Source organism: Daktulosphaira vitifoliae, unplaced genomic scaffold (genome assembly GCF_025091365.1).
Source record: "Daktulosphaira vitifoliae isolate Bord-2020 unplaced genomic scaffold, ASM2509136v1 Scaffold_1, whole genome shotgun sequence".
NCBI classification, from domain to species: Eukaryota; Metazoa; Arthropoda; class Insecta; order Hemiptera; family Phylloxeridae; genus Daktulosphaira; species Daktulosphaira vitifoliae.
In genome coordinates this window covers 33,868,260-33,894,546 of record NW_026099572.1, presented here as the reverse complement: position 1 = coordinate 33,894,546, position 26,287 = coordinate 33,868,260, and the positions used below count along the sequence as shown (strand labels likewise).

At 23.8% G+C, this 26,287-nt stretch overlaps 2 protein-coding genes across 5 annotated transcripts in view; one reads left to right on the top strand and one right to left on the bottom strand.

The window, feature by feature from the left end:
* The window catches only part of LOC126893508 (protein tipE), a 32,708-nt gene extending 11,607 nt beyond the window's left edge, over window positions 1-21,101 (top strand). The window contains exon 2 of the mRNA XM_050663799.1: window positions 20,288-21,101. Coding sequence (XP_050519756.1) covers window positions 20,288-20,375 — 88 coding nt within the window. The 3' untranslated portion in view covers window positions 20,376-21,101. The remainder of the gene's footprint in view (window positions 1-20,287) is intronic.
* LOC126893504 (alpha-tocopherol transfer protein-like) overlaps window positions 1-22,895 on the bottom strand; it is a 52,734-nt gene extending 29,839 nt beyond the window's left edge. Inside the window, exons 1-2 of one of the 4 annotated variants that reach the window (XM_050663793.1) lie at window positions 4,986-5,142; window positions 4,291-4,633 (exon numbers count right to left, since the gene is read on the bottom strand). The gene's annotated coding sequence lies outside the window, so the exon portion shown is untranslated. Of the gene's footprint in view, window positions 1-4,290; window positions 4,634-4,985; window positions 5,143-6,700; window positions 6,790-22,757 lie in introns of those variants that run through there. The other 3 variants (XM_050663794.1, XM_050663792.1, XM_050663795.1) reach the window with 3 other exon arrangements.
* Between the last annotated feature and the right edge of the window lie 3,392 nt (window positions 22,896-26,287).

Here is a 26,287-nt window from a genome sequence, read left to right as displayed (position 1 = left end):
GGAAGCTATAAGAACAGTTATAGAAATGAATGTTGAAGGAAGAAGAGGTAGAGGAAGACCAAAAAAAAGATGGAGGGATGTTATTAAATGCGATATGAGAACAGCTGATGTGGGAGATCGTGTCAAGTGGAAGTTTAGGATAAGGATGGCCGACCCCAAATAGTTGAGATTAAGGTGTAGAAAAAGAAGAAAGAAGAAGACTATTTCTTATATATATATTTTTTTTTTTTTTGATTTAACGAACCATAAAAGATCATTGTAGACTAAGAGGATGTTTATAAATAATGAATTTTCTAAAAGGGATGGCTAACTGCAATTAATATATGAATAACGAATATATATGAATATATAAAATAACTAAAAATTTATAAGACCCTAGCAAATAAGTTGAATAAGTTCTACCATATGGTTTAAAAAAATTTTTATGTTTGCAATTTGTTATTCATATTTATTTATCGTCTAATTTTAAAGTAATATTTTAAACTAAAAGAAGTATAATTTATTACTACTTGTATGCTATAAGATATACCAAAATTTTTTTTCTCATGTGTTCTATATCAACAAGTAGTACAGCACATAAGGCGTAAAAGTTTGTGGAAATATTGAATAAATTTTATTCTTATAATGAAGACGATATTGTGCATGGTTATTATCTTTACAGTTAATACTCAATCAATTAAAAGTGACGTAAGTAGTTATCCTCAATGGAATTTTGTTAAAAATGAAGAATTTATTAGTACTCCTAATAATATTCGTCTATACGAATTGATCGGCAAAAACATACTAAATAAGTACTATTTGATTGCCATGATAAACAGAGCGTGTAAGTACATATACGCAATGGTACACACAGGCAATTATTTTAACGACAGTGTTTCAGCACCAGATTATATAATTTCGACATTAACAAATGCAATAATTACAATTGAAAATTTCATAATATTTAAAAATTTGAAAATGCCATGTATTACTAAAATTGCACATAATGTAAGAAATTATGCTATTCATCCTGAAACATTAGTCAATATAAGTTTAGATGAGTACCGTATTGTTACAACTCAAATAGTTAAAGATGTTTCAATTGAAATGAAAGTTTATTGGCCTGAATATGAGTTAAATCATATAACTGAACTAAAAAGAAAATCATATTGTTGGGATATATTTCAAAGCGTATACGAAAGTGAATCCTATGAAGGTGATTTGATGGCTTATTTTCCTCCTGATTATAAAGAAAAACATATGAAAGTACAAGATTATGTTGACTTGATGAAAAATTTTTTAATAAAAATAACAAACGAATACAAAATTAGTTCAGAATGAAAAACTATTTTCAGTAAAAGTAATCAACAAGTATCGTGAAAAAGTTCATATTCTACGTAATAAACAATCGCACTGTTTTGAATTATTTTTAACTATAAATAATTTAAATCAATATATATATATAAGTTTTACTATGAAATTATATTTTACAAAATAATTTTATATAAATACTTTAATTATATTGTTGAACATTTCATAAATAAATAAAACTTTTTGTTGAATATGTGTTCGTTATATTTTGAGTGTCTAGTTTCATTAGGGAAAATAAACTTACGCAATATGTTTTGTTGTCTATTTTATGTCATATTTTCACATTCAGCTTTATTATTAGTAGTAGTATTAATATATTCTACACTTACGAATTGTCCAAACATTATTTAAGGTTGATTTAATCAAATATTATTTTTAATAATTTTTCAGTAATATAAAACTATATATTTGGATTAACATATTAACATATTATTTTATTAATTCTATTCTTCATTATTTTTTTTTAGCTTCGATCCGAAGCTGAGAAGGTATTAATTTTATCATAATGTGTTTTTTTTTATGTCTGTTGCCATTTTTTCTCAGTTCTCACTGGACCGTTTTCTTTCAACAATACGTCAAAAGATCACAAATCGTATCTAGTGATAACATTACCCTTAAAAATCGGAAATCTCCAAAAAAATTACAATTTTTAAAATTGGTAAATTTCATCTTTTTTTCACTTTTTGTCTTAAAAGTTCCATAACTATTTTAAAAAACAACAAATCAACATAATTTTTGTTTTATATTAAAACTTAGATATTTCCCTTTCATTTCATATCAATTTAAAATAGTAACTTTTTTACAAAAACTAACTTTTTAAACTTAACTTTTGAAAATATTCCAGAAATACTGCGTTCTTTTAACATATACCAAATGAAAGCTTTTGTCATGTACTATTAAGTGAAAAAAAAAATTTGTCCCGACACTTCTTCTGCATGTAAACGGCTGCCGTAGTTAAAAAAACGCAATTTTTGTGTTAAAATTTTCGATATTAAATTTTCAACTTTAAAATGCTATAACTTTTCGAAAAATGTATGTGTCAGCACAATTTTTTTTTTCAAAATATATTGTAAGTACATCTTTCATTTGACATACTTTTTATTAAAATTGGACAATTTCCTCTTATATAGGGGGCGTTCAAAACTTGAAACATTGTATAAAAAATAGAACTTTTTCAACGTAACTTTGAAAATGTTCCGAAAATACTGCATCCTTTAAACATATATCAAATAAAAGCATATGTCATGTACTATAAAATTAAAAAAAAAATTGTCCTGACACCTTATCTTCTATGTGCAAATGGTTGCCGAAATTCAACAAAAAATGTAATGTTTGCGATAAAAATCACCTTCTATCGGGATGTTTCTTTTCTTAAAACTGCCATAACTTTTTCAAAAATTAACAAATCAACATAATTTTCTTTAGTTTGAAACCTTAGATATTTTCCTTTCATTTAATATCATTTTTTTAAAAACTAATACTTTTCCTGTTCATAAGGGGGGATTTAAAAAAGCAATTTTTGCACACAACTTAAGCTTTTTCAATTTATTTTTAAATAAAAATAGCATTTTACTTATTAGAAAAAAAAAATGTTGAAAATCTTTTATACTTAATTTAAATGATTAAATTAATATATTTTTGTACTCGAAGGTTTAAAAAAAATAATCGACTTTGCAAATGAATTATGACGGTAAAAATTAAAAGAAAATCACTGTCATTGTTTAAAAAAAATTTTTTTGATAAAAAAAACAGTAGTATAGCGTGGACGTAACATAGTTAAGTATAAATGGTTATGACAAAAATTAAGTTCAATAACGCTTTAATTCAAATTTGTAGATATTCTTTTTAATTAATTATAATTAATAAATTGTTCCTGAAGCATTTCAACTCTAATTTCTTTAATTACAAAAATAAAATTCTTACAAGAAAATTATTTAAAAATTTTTTTTTTCAGAAGGTTGTAATCCCCTTAAAGCTTTATTTGCGACTTTAAAAATCACAAAAAATACCAAATAAAAGTATGTTTTAAAAATATTATTCAACATTTTACAAAAGCTTAATGTCAAAATAAATAATTTCGAAAAAAAGAAGAGGAAATGATTTTCTAACCACCATCCCAAATAGTGTCTATGGAATATGTACTAATTTCTTTAAAATACTTGCAAAAAAGCGTTTTTACATAATTATTTAAAATTTTTATGAATTTTTGAAATATATTTACAAAAATTGTACTTTTTCTTAAACTTTAATATCCGTTTTTATCACAAAAACAAATCCAGAGGTCAAATTTTGTTTTCTACAAATAAAGTATATAACATTTTTTATTTATTTCTAAATAAAGTATATAACATAAGCTTTAATTTAAAATATACATAAAAGTATATGGATTTCCGTAACATTTTTAAAAACAAAATTATAAAAGTTATACTTTTTAGACTATGTTTCAAATTTTGAACTTCCCTTGTATAAGTGGAAATGATCAGATTTCTAAAAAAATATGTATAATGAAAGTAATATGTATCAAATGTTTATAAAAAACATTGTATTGATTTATACATTTTTCAAAAAATTATAGCAATTTAAAGTTCAAAATGTAAAATAAAAAATTTTAACACAAAAATAGTATGTTTTTTTTAACTACAGTAGCTATTTGCACATAAAAGATTATTTGTCAGAAAGAAATTTTTTTTTTTTATAGCACTTAACATTAGCTTTAATTTAAAATATGTTTAAGCATGGAGTATATTTCCTTTATTTACTATATTTAGTTCTGCACGGTATTTTATATTTTTTATAATTATGTTTATATTCTATTATATTTTAATAAGGATACGAAATAAAATTTTCTTAAGTGTTAGTGTTATCAAGTTGTAGTTTAAATTGAGTTTAATTTATGAGTGAATAATATTTTATAGACTGTATAAGTATTAGTGTACATACCTCATTCCGTTACTTTCTGTAAATACTGTATTTTACTCCAGTTTAGTACTCCCTGCACTAACTTATTTTTTCTTGCAAAGTTTACTGAGTAATTTGAAATTGCTATAAATTTTAGGCAAATCGTATTTATCGCAAAATTAATTCCATACGGTAAAATGTGTTTTGTAGTTATTCCAGTGTCACAATATCTAACTATTAAAGAAAAGAACTGTATGGATTATGATGTGCTTCACATCAGAAAGCTTTTTTGTGAAAGCATTACATATTGCAATTTTATTTCTGTGTCTCCTTCTTTTTCCTCGCTTTATCTCAACTACTAGAGGTCAGTCAAAATATTTGATATCTGTGTACAATTAATATAAATGCAAAAATATTATATTTCATTAGGATTAAGTTTAATTTTCGTCTATAAAATCTTATTTTGAACCTAAGTTTTAATTAATGTCAATTTCTTTGGTTCGTCCAAAGGATTATTTGAAAACTACTATAAAATGATCGGCTAATACTAATACTGGGATGTTTGTTTATCTTTTGAAACTTGTCTTTTTACTTTTATGTAACTAATAAACTTATCACTCATTACTAACAATTCAAACGTGCAAATTCTTCTTAAGAAAATTGATAATTTTAATTATTGATACCATAAGAATTTTATCCTTGCGAAAGAGGGGTGTAGTTAAAAACTGCATACTAACCTCATGTGCCGTTCTGACCGGCAGGTATCACCGACTCCCTACTAGATCATTGGTCAACCAGTCTGGCTTACCTGTCTCTATATTCGTCAAAATAATTAAATAACAAACAACGCCTATTATGATATAAAAGATGACTATTCTATATAAAACTACAGACTACTTTTAATTGAAAAATCTTATTATTATAAATGTTTATTTGTAAATTAAAATAATATATAAATAATTGATACAATCTTTTAAAAAAAATAAAATCTTGTTTCAATATAATTTAATTTAAAATGATCATATTTATGGTATTTTTAATTACAATGAAAATATATAAATATTTTTAATGTTTATCTTTATATGATCTAATCACATTTTTTATATTTTTATCCGAATAAATAAAGTCATCGGATAAAAAACTGATAATATATTGTGCAATCCTAAATTCGTTTGGTTAGTCCGGGATAATTAAATGCTCTGACATAAATTACTTATTGCTATAAATCACGTTCCTAACAAGAACAGAAATATGTTAACTATCAGTATAGATTAAAACAGAAAACGGATAAATAAGTACACAAATCAGACCACAAGTGGGTACAGCTCTGTTACTTAGTATTTCTAACTATTAATTTAATCTGACAAAGAAATATACGATTGAAATAGAATTATAAATTTAATAATAAGCATGGCAGAGTAAAATATTGCTATGCTTTATAAATAAACCATAGAATATAATTTATATTACTAAATGCAAACAAATAATTTAGTATTACCCGATAAAATGTGAGAAAACAATTGTTTTCTCACTAATATGGTTTCAACATGCCTTCAATATTTGTTCATTTCTATAAAACCTACTCAAAATGAATTTACCAATTTTACTATTAATAACGCATAACACATGAAAAAAACGTGTCTATACATGATTAACAATTGATAATCATTAACATAGATTTTGTTACTGTATTAGAAGACTGAATGTAAAATCTTTATATTAATTTTAATCAAAAATTGTATGAAAATTTAATCATTTATTATTATTGACATAGTTTTCTTTTAAAAATAGTTTTGAATAAATAATAAATAAAATTTATTTTTACTTTTATTTGTCTCAAACTTATACATACAATACTATTTTTAATAAATTAATTTTTTTTTTATTGTACGGACCATTGAGGATCTTTGTAGACTCTCCCTAAAAGGATGTTTCTAAACCATGAAAACATCGACACAGGCAGTAATGTAACAGGCAGACAAAGAAAGCCAAACGGCTAACTGCAATTACTAAACAAAAAATTAGTAATAAATTTCCTATTAAAAAAAAATAAATAAAGATCGAATAACTAAATATTTATAAGACCATAGCGCAAATAAGTTCTACCATATTGTTTGAAAAGATTTTTAAGTTTGCAATCTGTTGTTCACATTTATTTATCATCTTTTTTTAAAATAATATTTTTAACTAAGAGAAGTATAATTTATTACTACTTGATTGCTTGATATGAATAACGAATATATATGAATATATCAAATAACTAAAAATTACTAAGACCCTAGCAAATAAGTTGAATAAGTTCTACCATATGGTTTAAAAAAATTTTTATGTTTGCAATTTGTTATTCATATTTATTTATCGTCTAATTTTAAAGTAATATTTTAAACTAAAAGAAATATAATTTATTACTACTTGATTGCTATGAGATTTTACACAAATTTTTTTTACTTACGTGTTCTATATCAACAAGTAGTACAGCACATAAGGCGTAAAAGTTTGTGGAAATATTGAATAAATTTTATTCTTATAATGAAGACGATATTGTGCATGGTTATTATCTTTACAGTTAATACTCAATCAATTAAAAGTGACGTAAGTAGTTATCCTCAATGGAATTTTGTTAAAAATGAAGAATTTATTAGTACTCCTAATAATATTCGTCTATACGAATTGATCGGCAAAAACATACTAAATAAGTACTATTTGATTGCCATGATAAACAGAGCGTGTAAGTACATATACGCAATGGTACACACAGGCAATTATTTTAACGACAGTGTTTCAGCACCAGATTATATAATTTCGACATTAACAAATGCAATAATTACAATTGAAAATTTCATAATATTTAAAAATTTGAAAATGCCATGCATTACTAAAATTGCACATAATGTAAGAAATTATGTTATTCATCCTGAAACATTAGTCAATATAAGTTTAGATGAGTACCGTATTGTTACAACTCAAATAGTGAATGATGTTACAAATGCGATGAATGTTTATTGGCCTGAATATGAGTTAAATCATATAGCTGAACTAAAAAGAAAATCATATTGTTGGGATATATTTCAAAGCGTATACGAAAGTGAATCCTATGAAGGTGATTTGATGGCTTATTTTCCTCCTGATTATAAAGAAAAACATATGAAAGTACAAGATTATGTTGACTTGATGAAAAATTTTTTAATAAAAATAACAAACGAATACAAAATTAGTTCAGAATGAAAAACTATTTTCAGTAAAAGTAATCAACAAGTATCGTGAAAAAGTTCATATTCTACGTAATAAACAATCGCACAGTTTTGAATTATTTTTAACTATAAATAATTAAAACAATATGTATAAGTTTTACTATGCAATTATATTTTACAAAATAATTTTATATAAAACTTTAATTATATTGTTGAACATTTCATAAATAAATAAAACTTTTTGTTGAATATGTGTTCGTTATTTTTTGAGTGTCTAGTTCCTGAGTATAGTTCTTAGGAAAAAGAAACTTATGCATCAACGCTAATCAATTAAAAAATTTACCGATTTACCATTATATTTAAAATAAACGTAATACTTAAGAAATTTTCAAAAAAAAAATTGTGTTTATTCATTTATATTTTAATGATTTATGACAATTCTAATTCTAATACAAAAATTTCGAAATTTAGTGATTTTAAAAATACTAATTTTAAATAAAAATACTAATTCTCCTATTTACGGGTAATGAGGGAAAATTTTTAGTTATTAAGGAAACTTCTTGCAACAAGATATTATTTGTGAACTTTTGATTTATCGTCCAATAAAATTGGTACAGTGAAATCTGAAAAAGTGGCAACAGACAAAATAAAATAAGCACATCATAGTAAAATTAATACCTTCTCAGTCTCGCATCAAAAGTAAAATTATATATTTTTTGATTTAAACTTTTTTAAGTTTTGTTTGGTTGAAAAAAGTATTTTCAAAGTGTGTTTCAGTATATATGTATTATTTTATGTCCTTCTTTTTTTTTTAATCATATGTTTTGATTAAAAAATGAACAAATAAAAGTCATCTAAATTTTATGATACTTTATAAATAAAAAAAAAAAATTTTGTGTCCCACCTACTATAAAATTTTCAATATGCCCCAGCAGGTTTTTATAAATTAAAATTATTTTACTGTTATACATTTTAATTAGATAGCAAACGTGAACATTTTTACAAATTTAATATAATAAAAATTTTAAATATTATTATTAAAAAAATGTACACACAAAAAATTTCACCAATAAAAAGTATTATGTTACATCATATTCGATAGTTTAATTCATGGTATTTTCGTAATAACTTAATAAATTTTTTTAAATACATATAATACTAACATTAATAATAATTCATGATTAAAAGTGTATTGTTTTACCTAATTATTGGGAGTTTTCCTGAATGACTGCTTTGTTAATAATAAGAAATGAAAATTTTTTTTGAGAATGAAGTTGAGTTTGTCCATATTCATGTAGACTGCGCGATAATTTTAAACATTTTTCTTAAGTCAAATTTTATTAAACTTTTCGGGGTGATGACAATTAAAAACATTTTATTTATAAATATACAGGTATTTCTTTACTTTAATTTCTTCTAAATTATTAACTAATGGTTCGACTTTTACTATTCGCCAAAGAAAACTAAAAGTAGGGTTAAACTTAAACAACTAATAATAGACGAGTACAACTATAAGAAGTAATTAAATTATCTACTCGTAAGTTCAGACTATTATACGCCCTTGAACTTGGTAATACCAAGTTGGTATTATTCGATTTTAACTCCATCTGTTAAATGAAATCTATCTCATTGTTAATTGATTGAACAATAACCAAACAATTTATTGTATTGACTTATTCCATATATATTATAATAACTTTGATTAAATCTTTGCTTTTAGAAATTTTTTATTGAATGTATAAAACCAAAAACAATTAGCTCATGATCTTACTTAGAATACCTACTAAAAATAAGTAGTACTGCAAATTTAAATTACAAATATGGTATTAATTTTATAGAAACACTTTTATTAAAAAATACAAGTAATGTTAAACTTTAACTCATATATATATATATTCATTCTTTTTTCATAGCTAATAGACTAATATACTATATTTTATTATAAGCATAACTCTTAGAGAAAAAGAATTTGATGCTTTGTTTCATCTTTCTTAAAACATAAGTTTATTCTAACCATTTGAATTTTACCACATAAAAGATAACACCAGGTAGTCAAATAAAGTTACGAACTTGAGTATAATATTATAACTTTCTAAATGTGATTAATTTTGGATTTTTACATTTGCCGTGAATTTTTTTGCTGCTTTCGTTTAAAACATTTATCAACTAAACAAAAGTTAAGTAATGTCTACCTTAGGTTTATAAATAGTCCTAAAAAAAGGTAGAGAACTAAACTAAGAATAATAACAAGTGCTATGTTTGTGAATCATACATTATTATTATTGAATTTCTAAGAATTATAATCAAAAGATTTTTAACTATAGTCTTATAATTTTAACTTTTTAATAAAACAAACTTAAAAATATCTAATTCAAAAAATTAAAAATTTTATTTTATTTAAATCTATTTATTTGATTGATTTTTTTTAAACAAAATATTAATGATTACATGTGAGATAAATATCACATCAAGTTTTTTTTTTTTTATACATTTTCACATCTTTATTCGACATATCAATTTGGGACCATAGACCGTGACGTAATTAATTATAACAAAAAACCAAAAATTAATTTTTTCCGCTATCTACTTGATGCAAATATCTTTTTTTATAGATTTTTTAAAATTATCATTTAAAAATAAATAAATGCTCCATTAAATAATTAGTATTTAATAAACAACACTTTCAATGAATGTAATTTTTTTAATGATAAGTATAATAGTCTGTAGTGGTAAAGATTTCTACCGAAATAACACGATAGAAGAGAAAAAAAATTGTTGTGGAGTATTTCTTTGATATAGTCCAGGCTTTTGATTAAGTCTAGAGCAAAGTTTTGCTCATAAAATTACGTGAATAACTACCAAAATAATAGTTGTTTACACTTATTGTATCTTACTTGACTATAATACATTGTAGTATTATTTGGTACTTACTCTATACATCTGATATTCGGAGTTACACTAATTTAATGGCTACCATGTTTGCAGATGTAACTGCAATATTTAATACTCACAAAGATCAACAGACCACTATTGTTCGTTTTCAAATAATTAACAACAATATTTCTACATGGAAGAAATGTTGAAAGATCAAGGTGAATAGTAAAAAATCTGTACACGTTAATTTTACGTTACGAAAAACCTCTCACATTTTTATAGTACTGAATCAAAGGTTAATTCCACAAAAATATTTAGAAAAATATCTAGGAATGCAACTCGACTATCACCTTAACTGAAAACACCATGTACTCTAGAAAAAAATCCAAATATAAGTTATAGAAACTATTGGTTAATTAAAAGACACTCTGAACAATCATTAGAATACAAACGTCTATTATGCGTAGCGATCATGGAATCTATCTGAACTTACTGAATTCAATTGTGGTATGTACTGGTAAGTCTAACATAGAGATTGTACAACGCTGTCAAAACATCGCCTTTCGTATCATCATCGCGGTATACCAATTCAACAGAAATAACACAATTAAACGTGATGTGATGCTGTCGATCGTAGTAGATAAAGTCACTCGGATCTCATGTAGGCATATAACAATGTTTGAAAACCATGAAAACCTAGCGGCAATTTTACTATTGAACAATTTCAAAGACGTTTAAAACACGTAAAGCCATATGACTTGGTTTAAATTAATAAATATTTATGTATACACATTTTTATCATTAGACTAAGTTAAAGATAAGTGTAAATCCTATTCATTGTATGTATAAATATACATTGTATATTTATGAATAACACTTAATACAATTTATTCATTTTTTTATCGTCTCAATAAAAAGTTCCTTAGGTCAGTATAATGAAAAAAAATTAATTGTATAATTTGAAATTCCTTGGAGTAATAATATGCAGCTACCAGTTATTTATTTTTGATTTTAAGCAAAGCAGTATCTCCTTTTCGTTTATTATTCATTAATTTTTCATTTGGATTTTATCAACAAAATATAAAATACATTTACGATGAGACTTACCGGTTAAATATTTTGGCGCTGTGCTTTATTTTTTGTGGATCACTGAAAAAGTTAGGGGATGTAATCGCACATCCTGCTACCACCCAAATAACGCCCACCATTACCACTCGGGCTAAATAAACTGTCTACAATATTATAAATATATCAGAATATTTTTAAAACGTCCAACTAAGATTAAAAAATTAACAATATTAAATTATTATGTTTTTATTTAAACAAGTGAAATGTTTTATTCAACAGTACTCGAGTTAAAAAATTTCACGATCATTGGCATAACTAGGTTAAGATTTTAGGAACTTAGACATCTTTGAAGTCATGGTTTCTAGACATTGATAAATTTTATAAGTTGTATTATATAAGTATTATTTTGTATTGCTTTTAAAATGTATTTAAGATACCTTTAGATAACTTGAAACCTTGGCCGTGATTAGTTTATTTTATTGACATAACGAAAGCAAATAAGTAAGGTAAAGAAGCATTAAAAAAGAACTAAATTTGCACACATATTAATTATTTATAAATACTTTAATAAAATGTAATTTTCAAAAAAAAAAAAATGAAAGAAAAGCGCAAAAAATATTTGAAAGCTATTAATATCTCAAATATTAAAAAGTAAAATAATATAAACAAGTAAAAATATTCAAAATTAAAATTATTTAAATTACACAAAATTTACGATTTGAACTTATATAAAACAATAATTGTTTGTCTAGATAACTTATTTTTATGTATACAAAAAAATGAAATACAAATTTTTATGGATTTCTGTCCTGCACATTAAAGTCCGTTTCTCATTTGCGAAAAAAATCAATGTATTTTATTAGCTTTGGGGGTAATCACCCTCCAAAAAATTATGCTTTAATAATAGATAAATTTCGAAAATTCTTAAAAAAAATTTCCCAAAACTGTCAAGACTTTTTGAATAATAATCTAACCAAAATACTGTTTTTTTGTAAATAGGTATTTCCTTTTAATTTGATACAATTTGTTTGAAAATCTGACTCTTTTCCTGCCTATTGGGGATTTAAAGAAGCAATTTTTTTTTAATTTGTCCCTACCAGATAAGTGTGTTAAATTAATTTTAGCTTCGATGCGAAGCTGAGAAAGGTATTGGTTTTACTAAGATGTGTTTTTTTTTGTGTCTGTTACCACTTTTTCTCAGCTCTCACCGAACCGATTTCTTTCAATAATACGTCAAAAGATCACAAATCGTATCTAGTCGAAGACATTACCCTCAAAAATTGAAAAAAATTCCCTCGTTCCCCGTTAATGGGGGAAACCTCCAAAAAAATTACAAATTTAAAAATCGCTAATTTTCGAAATGTTTACAATTTTTTTTACTTAAAATTGCTATAACTTTTTTAAAAATAAGGGTTATTCCATGTGAAATCACCTAATGTGTGTGCTGGTATAGTTCAGAAATTTATGAAATTTATATCATAGACTTCTTAGAGGTCATTGACAACAAAAATAATTTATATTTTTTTTTATTATTGTTTTTTTACCAGATAGTGCATTTTTTATAATTAAAAACATAATATATATAATATATAATTTTTTTTGTATCGTTTTACGGTCTTGAACATGCAAGGTTTGCTGAAAATAGCCAACTTTATCATCTCATTACACAAAAGTGACTGAACGAATTTTTTTCAAATTTACATAGTACTTTCCTTTAGGTAATTAAAACGTCTGGTGAAAATTTTATGATGGAGAATTAATTTAACGCTACTTATAGATATTACAAAATTTACAATTTGCGTAATATGGAAAATCCATAAACAACGTAATTTTTAACACTCAATTTTAATTTCTTGTATTTATTCTGCGTTCTGTAGTATATTAAGTTATTGGTACTCATAAAAAAATCCTAGGAGCAATGGCTAATATTTGAGATATTAATAGCTTTCAAATATTTTTTGCACTTTTCTTTCATTTTTTTTTTGAAAATTACATTTTGTTAAAGTATTAAAAAAAAAAAAAAAAAACACATCTTAGTAAAACCAATACCTTCTCAGCTTCGCATCGAAGCTAAAATGCACTATATGGTAAAAAAACAATAATAAAAAAATATATATATTTTATTTTTGTTGTCAATGACCTTTAAGAAGTCTATGATATAAATTTCTAAAAATTTCTGAACTATACCAGTACACACATTAGGTGATTTCACATGGAATGACCCATAACCAAATCAATATAATTTTTTTATATATNAACCCATAACCAAATCAATATAATTTTTTTATATATAGATGCATGATATCATTACCTATCATTTGGTATATTTTTTTTTCATATCTGACCCTTTACCTGCCCACAAGGAGGAATTAAAATGACAACTTTTTCACAAAAAATTTACTTTTTCAACTTAAATTTTGAAAGTGTTCCGGAAAGTCTGACACTTTTATATATATCTTAAATTAAAGCTAATGTAATTTACTTTATTATGCAAAAAAAAAAATTCGGACTTCATCTTCACGGTGAAAATGGCTACCAAATGCTCTTATTGTGTGAAAATTCTCGATTTTATTTTTTACATTTTTAACTTTATAATACTATGACATATTGAAAAGTGTATGGATCAACTTAATTTTTTTATAAGAAATAATATTTTTTAATAATCCCTTTTTCATTTGACATACTTTATCTTAATTAGGATATTAATAATGAACTAGCAGATCATGTAGCTTTTGGAATATTCCACCAATTTTTTAAAATTAAACACTATTTAAAGATTTGCATCGAAGCGTTTTTTTTATAGTGATTTTAATNAAGATTTGCATCGAAGCGTTTTTTTTTTATAGTGATTTTAATCACTGTCAGATATCATTATACTTGATCCATCTATGCCACGTCATGTCACCACTGTGCCACGACCCCCCTGTGCTGGGTTATTTTAAATGGCATCATACATATTAAATTAATTTATAAAACATGATCCAAAAAAGACTGAGACTAGAAAAAAAAAGAAAAGAAAAAGACTAGTCGATGAAAATGTTTGACTTATTATTTGGAAAATTATAACTATTTTAAAATATTGAATGGAGGTGAAGTAGGGTTTTATTATTTTTATCAATAAAAATTACTCTGTACACTCTTCTACCACTCTAACTTTTAAAATATAATAATTTCCTATGTAGTATTTTATAATTTGCCATCGATCAGTCTTTTTTCTTGTTAATGTAATTTTTTATTTTATTAGGCAATTAAATATTTATATTTGGACATTTAAAAATGTCAAAATACATATGATTATACATAATTTATGATCTTATAAGATATAAGGGATGAATTAAAAAAAACTTAATAATTAATAAATACATAAAATTATAAAAAACAAAAAACAAAAAATAATTTCTTTAATATAATTAGTTTTTTAAGAGAAATCGAGTGGCTACTATTCTAAAAATCACCTGGATAAAAAATCTTCATAACTTTTAATTTCTCTATGGAAATTACAACACAATATATTGAACATCAATTTTATACTAAATTTAATTTTTATAATATATATTTATTGATGTATTATATTTATAAATGATACAACTTGTTATCAGGATTTATTTAAAAAAGTAATAGTACATTTTTTTATTTGGAATAATTAAATAGTTACTTCTAAAAATTAAATATTATCTATAGATTTGTATCGAAGCATTTATAGGATAGCGATTTTAATCACTGTTAGATATCATCTATATTCATTCCTACGATGTCACTTCTTCAATTTGCTGGATTTTTTGTTCAACATTGCAAACAAGATTTTGTAATATTATATAGCTCTCAAAAAATTGTTGGACTTTAGCCCCCCAGACTCAAATTTCTAGTTTCGCCCATGTTCACTTTATAACTGATTTTGATAGAATATTGTATAATACTGTTGTAAAAACGGTTCGTGTAAGTGCATCCGGCATTGAGTGTAATTCTGCTAAATATTACTTTGAACTCAAACTCAACTTCAAAGATTTTTTATTGTTATACGTTAATGGTATAATTATACTTTTTACGGAAACTATAGTAAATCTTAAAGAAAATTAACACCCATTTTATTATAGCAGATATTACGTACAAAACTTTTTTAGTATCCGGCAGCTATCGCGAAAGTTTTTTACTTAAGTACTTGGTACGAATAACCGAAAACTCAGAAAACTTCAATATAATTAACTTTGAAATGAACCCTCCAAATAATGGCGATACTACATGATTTCTTGTTATTTTATTAAAAAGTATGTTGGTACAAAAAAAATATTTAGTATATTGCTGTAAAAAGATTTTAAATAGATTTTTTTTCACTTTTAATCTAGAGATTTGTTAATATATATTATAACGCATCTTTTAAATTTAAAATCAATTCAATATTTTAAACTAGAGAAATAGATGCTAAGGCTTTTATTATTATACCATAATTAAAATTTAAAAAATTACTCACTACTAATCGATAGCTCAAATAGAAACATTTATATATTGGACATGTATATTTAAACATTATTTTGTTAAAATATATTTTAAAAATAAAAATTTTAACATTTCAATCTAGATTATATTTTCAAAGTAAGTCAAATTTAGATGTTTTTGTAGCTCATACTAAATAAATTTTCTTAATATTAAGATATTCGTTCATTATTTGCAGATAAAATAAATTAGATATTTTACTATATGATCTAATAGATTGATCTATACATTAAAAACGTTTGACTGGAAAATGTGTCATATTCGTAGATATTAAATTTTTAGATATATAGGTGTTTAGTAAAAAAGGAAATGAGTTTCTATTGTTCTCATTGTTTGTAACAAATGACCTGTTTCCTTACTTACTGAACACTCTTTATAAAATTGTGCCAATTTATTTGATATTTGCGTGATAAGATATTAACAATTTGAAATTCATAGTAGTAATTTGAAAAGTTTATATATGTTAATATTGTGAATATAGAATCACTATTTTATGTACGAATTTATAAAAATAATAATTTCCTTTAATAAATATTAATTAAAGACAATATAAATAATTTATTGTTGTATAATTTTGTTGAATTAAATTTCTTTTTACTTCTCTTATCATGCCTAATTTTATCAAAAATATTTAATAATTAACTTTCATTGTGCGTTATTTCATAAATTACTTAATCACTTAAATGTTTTTTTTCCTAGAATTTTCTCTTAAAAAAGGAGTCGAATGTTAACAAAAATTTATACGGTTCAAGTAGAAAAGCTAGTATAATTATATTAAATTCTATAAAATTTAATTTTCATATAAATATCTTTATAGATAAATCAGTTTAAACAACTTCTGTTTTCAGCAAATTATTTATTTATCAACAATTAATTACACAAATTATATTTTTGACTTTCATCTTATTTACTTTGCTTTATTCGGGTTAACTTTTATTTGTAAAAGGTGTTTAATTTTTAAAATGAAACAACTTTACCTGTCCAATGATCGACAAAGAAGTGATAAAAATATTAAACCGTGAAATTAAATAATTTCCTCAACTGTCAAATTATTTCAATGTGTAAAACGTTAATATACAATCGTATAAACATAAACGAAACAACCTATTTTTTTATTTAACGATTTTGCTATTGCATGTTTGTGTAAGGCAACCCTTCTTTAACGCACGATACACCTTCAATATCTGCTGACACTTTTCGTGAAATTAATTTTGACAATTTCAGAAACTAAATTATGCGCATCAGTAATTGACAATTGAGCTTCAATGGAGAATAAAGACTAGTATAAAGCTTCAATGGAATATAAAGGAAAGATAACAGTAAATGTGAAAAGTCATTAGTCGCACGCATATTGTATTTATAATGACAAGCAGTACCCGACACTATCGCAACTTTTAGACGACTGTTATGTAAAACCACACCCATTTGATCATTTAAGACATAAAATAACATTATACAATCGATATTTTTCCATGATAGTTTATATCACGTAAGTTTCACTAGACCCTCCTTTTTTGAATTTCCAGAAAAATATCTTTAATATTGATATAATATCAATATGTCAATATTATATTAATAAAATATCATTATGCCCAAAGCAATTGTGATCCATTGTAATTGACCCTTTTTAAAAAATTTTTTGTGTAAATTTGATAAAACTACAAATTATAAAAATCATATTTGATTTTTATAGAATAATGAAATTTAGTTACAAAAAAGTAACTTTTGTTTACCATTGATCCATATCAGCTAACATGGATATTATTTTGTAAAATAATAATTATTAATTATAATTAATGAAAATATTTAAAAGTGCTGTATTCGTAATTTTCTCAAATTAATATCTTAAAAAATAATAAATAATAAAAAAAAATACTTAGTTATTTAATTATTTTTATAAAAATTAATGAAATAATAAAATCAATGAAATCGTAAAAGTATAATGTTTGTCAACATTAAAGTGAATATAAAGATGACTAATCAAAATACTCTCTTCATAATTAATGTTACGTACATATTATTATACATTAAATTATATGTAATGAATGTAAATTCTATTTTGTTTCATTACATCAAATTATATTTAGATAAAATATACACACCAAAAAGATTTAAAATTTATAGTATCTTTTTTTTTTTATTAGCTTTCAATACAAAGTATTATTATAGCTTAACAATTAAATAAAATGAGAAAAGAAAAAAATAATATTAATAATAATAATAAAAAAATAGTACAATTGATCTTACATCAACAAAATTACAGTACACATCGTTAAATAAAAAAATCAGCAGAATGAATGAAAGAAATAACTAAAGATATTACATCGAGAGAAGTTGATGTAATATATAGTATCTTAAAGGACAAAAATTGTTCTTTATATTGTTACATAATTAACAATATAAACGTTAATATTATATAGTACAACACGAATCAAAGTTGATTAAAATTATTTTCTATCCTTATTGATACATCTTATAAAATGCATATTCTTAGTGATTTATTTATTAGATATTTATTAGATTTCAATAAGCTAGTTAATTATGTAACTTGTCATATAAAAAATTTAAGTTAAAAATAATACTAAAATAAATCCTATAATTTTTTTTGATTTTTGACTGTTTAGAATTTTGACATCCAATTTCCATAACACTCATTTTTAATTGAACTTATATTATTACTAATTCATGATAATTAAAAATGTCTTTTATTATACAGATCTACGTCATTAAATTCTTCTAGTTCATTAAAATTTAACATATCCCAGTCGTTTAATATTGTATAACACACGATTATTCTCGAAAATGTACTACACCACTACAAAACATATACTATAGGAATAAATACAAGTTTTTTTAATGGTCTATTATGTCTATATCTTACAATTAAATGATTATTTATTGGTACATTTTGATAAAAGACAATCTTATCTCAAATTTTGTAGATGTATTATATTGTAAACTGTTCTTGTTAAATATTTTCTAGAATTATGATACACCCGCTGAAAAAGTAAATAATATAGTTTAGATATTATTTACTTTTAATTAAAATCAGAAATCTGATCAATATTTTATAATATAGAATAACATCATTAGCAAAATAATACTAGCAGTGAACAAACACCTTTTTTACCTAAAAAATTATCTAATTTGATTGTAATAAGTTTATGTTAGTAGGTTTTATAATAAAGAAAACATCTAAATTAGACTCTACTACAGTATTACAAATTTGATACAATATCAATAACTGTTTATTTACTAAAAGTATCTAATTTCCAATACAGAATAATAAATTAAAATTTAACGTTAGTTGATTATAAATACTTTTACATTGTTATTATAGAGAATTTTCCAAATAATAAATATTTATTAGCTTTATGTTAAACTTCAATATATATTTGTTAGAGAAAAATAAAAAAATTGTGATGAAGTTTAAGAGGAATTTTGCGATTTTTACTTTAAAATCAGTTGACTTATAGAAAAAATATGATGACATTTTTTTTATTTTCATCAAAATATATTTTTCAAACACGCATAATATTTTTAAATTACATTTTATTGATAAATATTCATTAGCAAAAATGATGATCCTTAAAAGATTTAATTTTAAATAAAATAAAAAAAAACTATTAAGGATTTAAACTTTTTTTAGTAAAATTGTAATAATTATTTTTATTTATCTTACGTTACAAAAAAATAAGATGCATAAATAAATATAGAATTTTCATTATAGAAAAGCTTATGAATTACTACCAAACTTTGACAAAATGTGCAAAGCTGCCGGCTCAAAAATAAAAGTCAATCCTTAGATATAAAACTTTTGTGAATCTCTTTTTTTTATCGTTTCAAGACTTAACTCTTTTTAAAAGATACTTATATTTGATAAATATTTATAAAATATTTTTTTTTTATTTCAATACAAATTAGTGAAAACTTTCCTATTAAGCTTATAATGAGAAATGAATGACGAATTCTTTTTTTTTTATCGACTGAATTATAAACTTTGTCACACTAAAATATTATTCCCTATATTATTATGTCTAATTTTTTTTTTTTTTTCAATAAAAAATAATACTTGTCCATCACTAATTCCTACATTACAGTTTTAGTATTTAACAAATATAACCATAAATTAGTGTAAAGTACATATTATGCAATAAACAATCTCATGAATCTATAAAATTAAGCCATCAACAATGCATAATTAGGGTCATGAATTTTAATTACAGTTAATTACAGATATATTATAAAAATTAATTATTAATGACAGTAATGGTTTTTACAACTACACACCTCACCTCAACACAAAAGCGGAAGTATAAAGCTAATTATAGCTCTTAAAGTTTTAACAAAATCTAACCATGTACTTCATTAACATAGTAAAATAATTTCTCTAGTTTTCAACTTTCTTTTTTCAGCGATCATTCTATAAGTACTCGAGTAGAACGGTTAGACGAAGCAATATTGGAAGCATCAAAAACGTTAGGCGAGCCAAGCGGATTATGACAATACTTAGAGACGAGCTGCTGAGAGTGTAATATATCGCCGTCAGCGCCAATACGTGAATGCTGTCAACGCCATCACTGCCATCAAACGCATATTCTTATATAGTGTGTGTTGTAAACATGATTACAATCTGTATGGTTCGAATAACCTTCTAGTATTTGTGCAATAATATATATATATATATATACTAATGTAACAACTGCAACGAAACATGTACAGTACACAAAAACAACTTTGTTATGTTTTTTAATTGTTTTTTTTTTAATTTGTTGTGTATGTGAAGTACAACTTATACCATGCATTTAGTTTACTTGGTCTAAGATGTAAAGTTAATTGAAAAGAATTATAATTTAATATTATAGAGGTATAAATTACATTATGTTTACGAATAATATGTGAACAAATGAGCTTGCCTATTTTGTACAACTGAAATTCTACAAAATCTAACGCACATTTTCATAACACGAGTAATAATTATAGAAACATATTTGTTGCTAAATTATTACATCAAAAAATTAATTTGTTAGTCATATTGGATTGTTGAAACAATAATATTTATAGTAAAAATAAATATAAAATTATCTGTTTACCAGTAACATAGAATATGTAAATTGTATTTAGTCATTTGCAGCCGCAATCGCCAAAATTATAAAAAATGGATATCAGAATATATGCTAAATTTTAATTATGTATGTATGACAAAAATTTTCCAAAAAAAAAACAAAAAATTCCATCATTTTACTACAATAAAATAAAATGTATTAACAAATAGTTTTAATTTTTTAATTTTAATAATAGATAATCAATTTAATAATAGATTCCTATTCAACTTTCAAAAGTTCTAGCCTTATAAATAACTTAAAGAAGTTATTTATAAGACTAGTAAGGTTTTGTGTTACCTAACTTTGTTGTCACTGATTTAATATGTATTCTCTTATTATTATTTAATATTGTTAGTGAATAAATTTGGGTTAGAATTGAGTCCGGGGGAGGGATTATGACTCTTCTGTCAGCTGTCTCATTACTAAGAATTCCATTGTGATTAGGAATCCAAAATAATAACACTTCTTGAGTGTTGTATTAAAGTAAAAATTTTTTCTAGCGATGGTGTTCGGTTGAGATATATTAAGAACGCTGTTTATAGAAAGTCACAGAGTATGGCGGACTTGGATATTTTCTAGTTTGTAAGTTGGTTAAACATAATATGTTTCCATTTAAAAAATTATAATTGATATAATTTTAAAGGGGATAAATAACTTTTTTTTTTTTGTAGAAATTAATTCAGTCCTAATAAATTCTGAAAATAAATAGTATTATGTTCTATATATTTAAAAATATTGCGTGACCAATAGCATTTGACTAATTTAAAATGGGAGAATATTATCAATATAATCAACAACTACCATGACCTTTATTTTGTTGTCAATTTTTTTTTTTTTGTGAACTTACTGTGTAAGTAGTTGGAATTCTGGCCTTATTAAATATTACCATGAATACCATTTTTAAAGGACTTCTAATACTATATTAAAGTAAATTTACAAATATTGGTTCTTAAAATAATGTATTTAAAATACAAAACAATAAAATCTCCACGTAAGATCTATGGATAATTAATGTAAAGGTAGGCCTACTTTTATATTAAATATTTTAACTAAATCGTGTATAACACATACAGTTTTATTTATACATGTTATTGTCTATTAATACTATAATGTAACGAAATCAATGAAAAAAAAGCAATTTTTAGTTTAGATAACTAATTTTTATTAATAAAAATTTACCAAAGTCAGCTACCGTATTATTTTGTGTGACAGCTGATACAATAGGGAGATATATCTTTCATATCTCCTTGGCATGTACCTGTGCGTAATTCATGATTAAGCAATCCCTCAGTATACAGTATAATTGGAACATTTTTTGTTATAGGAGAAAACAATCTCTCTACATTCTGCTCTATAACTAAATTAATCCCAATTAATACACATTGCTGAAGAAAATGATACACCAATATCTATATTTTATTGATATACTTAAGATGACTTTAATAAACTTTATAAATCTAAAATGTCTCAAAATCTATACATCAAATAGTTTTTAATAATAATTTTGGGAACATATAATATTATTACTTGATTCTAAAATATATTAATAGATTCCTTATATTTAAAAAACAAGTCGTTATTAAACAATTACTTTTAAAGTTTTAAAAAAACTCAAGTTTCTAAAATTCATTTAGAATATAGACTCAAGCAATTTTAATAGAGCATTAGAGTATTAAATAATTGAATCTTATTTTGTAATATAATTTTCCTCCCGTTACTTTCCAGATCTTAAAAACGTTTAAAAGTTATTATTTTATTGTAAAAGCGAATCGTTACTTACCGTTGTGATTAAACTTCAATTTGGATTATTTATTTAATATCCTTATCGCCGTTGCAAATTCTTCAGAGCAAAAGTTAACATCACTAATGACGCTGTAATTTAACAAATAATTCAATGAAGCAGATGATATAATCTTTCCAGCGCAGCGGTAATAATTGCAATGATAGCAATAAGTAAACAACGGCAGTTATCCGAAGAACAATAAAGAGTAGGGATTTAATTTTTTTTTACTCCGGGGATTACATCGAGTACCCTAACCGTTTTATGTTGGCTTTTATTGTAAATTGTACGGGTTTCCTTTAAATGTAATAAACTTTCAATCGACATGGATGAGTGTTTCAGTAAGTGATTTCCCACGACCTAGTTATATTTGTTTTTTAACCCTTACGGGACTGATCGAAATCGAATATTCTCTGTCCAAAGACATTTGTTTTAATTCAAACTATTGCATAGTTGACCTTTTTATTCATTAAAGAGTACTGACATAATAATCACTGACCTTTTGTACATAATTCAACCTTTACCAAAACCCTTTACTCCCTTAACTTATATTAAAATAATCTTAATTATTTTATAACGATGTAAGATTGTTATGTAAAAAAATGTTCAAAAGCCATCTATTAAATTATAATTTCAAAAATACTATGATAGACCATGAAAAAGGTGGACTTAAAGAATTTTATTATTACAAATTATGATAAATTTTTTTTTTTAATGGAAAAATACAAAGGCCTACAAAAATATCACAAGTATTTAATCATCTCATTCTATTTTATTTTAATTGACAAAGCTTTCTTTTCAAAAAAAAAAAGTTGGAATAGTCTGGGAAAAATTACTTCATAACAAAAAATAGTCTGTCTCATAGCTTAATGTGTCCAGGATATTATCAAATGGAGTGGTTTACATTAAGCATGTCAAACTCCTATTACTTTCATGTTTCATAGCTTTTAGGATTTGAACAATACTTGGACTCAAAAGAACACTAAAAAAATGGTACAGAATACTCAATATTTAGTTAAGTATTATTAGTTGAGGAAGAATGGTTTAAGTTGACACTCTAAAACTTAAATTGAATGTCTTGAAGAAAGTATTTGACATATAATCTTGATAGTGGGTCAAAATACTATCAATTAGTAAAACCTTATTAATTAATATTAATTATTTAAAAAATTATTAATCAATTATTATAAAAAAAGTATTACATATTTATTAAACAATTAAAAAGAAGTCATCTCCTGCTTATTTAAGAAATTTCGGATGCATTATACAAATTTTTAATTAGTGTATCAAGTAGTTAAAAAAAAAAATTGGATAGTCAAACCAAATTTTAGGAGGGGAAATAACTCGATAACTATTAGGTTTATTTTTTTGGTAATTAAGCTAGTTTATTGTAAATAAATTATTTTATATGTAGTAATTTCATACACAAATAACGAAAAAAAAATAACATTCCCGTTTCATTTTTATTCAAAAATCTTCTATGATTCGAATAAAATTTGAAACATCAATTAATTTTTATTTATGATGTTATTTTTTATCTATTTCAATAAAAAAAAAAATGCAAAAAAAGGTTTAAGTGTGATTTTAAACAAACATGTGTTAATTTAAATTATTTTAGAAAAATTCGTTGTTGTTTGGTTAATATATTTAAAAATATTTCCTTAACAATTGTACAAACAATACTATATATTTTTAAATCCAAGAATATCATCATGCCTCGCTCTCTCCTAATAAATTATTACTTAAAAATATTATTACTAAGCATTAAAATAAAATTTCAAATGATAATTTTAATTATGGCGTACTCTTCCATGAAGTCAAAAAAAAATTTTTTTTCAAGAAAAATAAAATAAATCAATTATATCTCTAGAAAAATATTGCAACATCATTCAATGGTGATGTTTTAGTAATAGTAATACTCTAAAAAACATCTCATATAAATAGTTTGTGAAACTAAAATAATAAAATAGGCCATTATTGTGAATGTGTTAAAGCTTTCATGGATTGTCTTGTTGCTTGAAGTGCATGAGGATATATCCATGTTTGCAGTTGAGTTCTGACGTTTCGGACTCATTGCAGAGTCCATAAGTCCGAAACGTCAGAACTCAACTGCAAACATGGATATATCCTCATGCACTTCAAGCAAAAAGGCCATTATTGGTTTAAGATGGCTAAAATTATGCATGTACATTTATGATCATTAAAATCCTATTAAAATAAAATATCCATGCACATATAATAACACATCCATGCTTCATCAAACTTCACTGTATTCGGATTTTGCTGTGATATGCAACAGCTGTTGCTATTATAATCTATTTACATTATTTGTAATCGGTTGGGTTGGGTTGGGCGAACAGCCAAATACACACATATATATTTTGAATTGTATAATAAAACGTAAAGAAAACAACTTTGTGCTAAGGTTGACTAAAGAACAACTTGTAAACTTATAAATAATATATAAGGTAATTGTACAAAATTGTATTAAAGAATTTTTGTAAAAAGTAATAAACATTATGATAAAACTATATTATACATTGTTAGTAGTCTATTTCTCATGTTAAGATCATTATAATTAATTAATTGATTGATTAATGCATATACACTAATTAACTGTCGTTTGTTACTACTAAGTATATTGCAAATATTTCAGTTAAGTTTTATTCATAAAATTTGTATGAACTGGAAATAACATCAAAATAAAAAATTAATTTACGGAATATTGTCCCAAAACTTGAAAGACAATTGTTAAATCCTATGCAAATACTAATGTGATAAATTAATGATAATATTCATTCTAAATCATACAAACTACAACAAAAGATAAATTAATTTTATCTGCGCACATACGAGGGTGTAAAGGGAGGCTAAGGGATATAAAGGGACACTTATAAACTTCAACTTATAAAGCAACTTTTATTTTAAAGTGATCATCTTACTTTTCTAAGATAATTTTAAATTTAACTCATTAACTCGCCATCTACAGAACCCCTAAATTTTGAAGGCCTTACCAAAAAACTAATAAATCTTGATAAAATGTTTACTTTCTTAATTTTTACAACAAATTATTTATAATAGATACAAATTGATTTTTAAATACTTTTAACTACAAAGAGATACTATGATTTTATTTAAGTTCAATAACAGTTGATATGAGATGAACTCTATCGTATATTAAAACAAATCCAAAAATTTTATATATGAAAAAGTTGTTTGAAATGTATAATTACATTCTTATATAGATAATCAGTAATAAAAACTATACTTAATGTAGAGTAGTCAACATAAAGTAGTATATCTGTCATTACGTATGTCGAATCAATTTTCGATATTTTAACGAAAACACATTTTCATTTTATAATAAATTAAAAACAGCTTTACATTTTACTATTATTTTTCACTACATTAAGAAACTTTACTATAGTGGAAGATAACAGTGAAGTACTTGTTAAGTGTAATAAAATGAATAATACAATATACATTTTTTTAAACTCAAGATTCCTTAATGTATACAGTTTTATCAAATC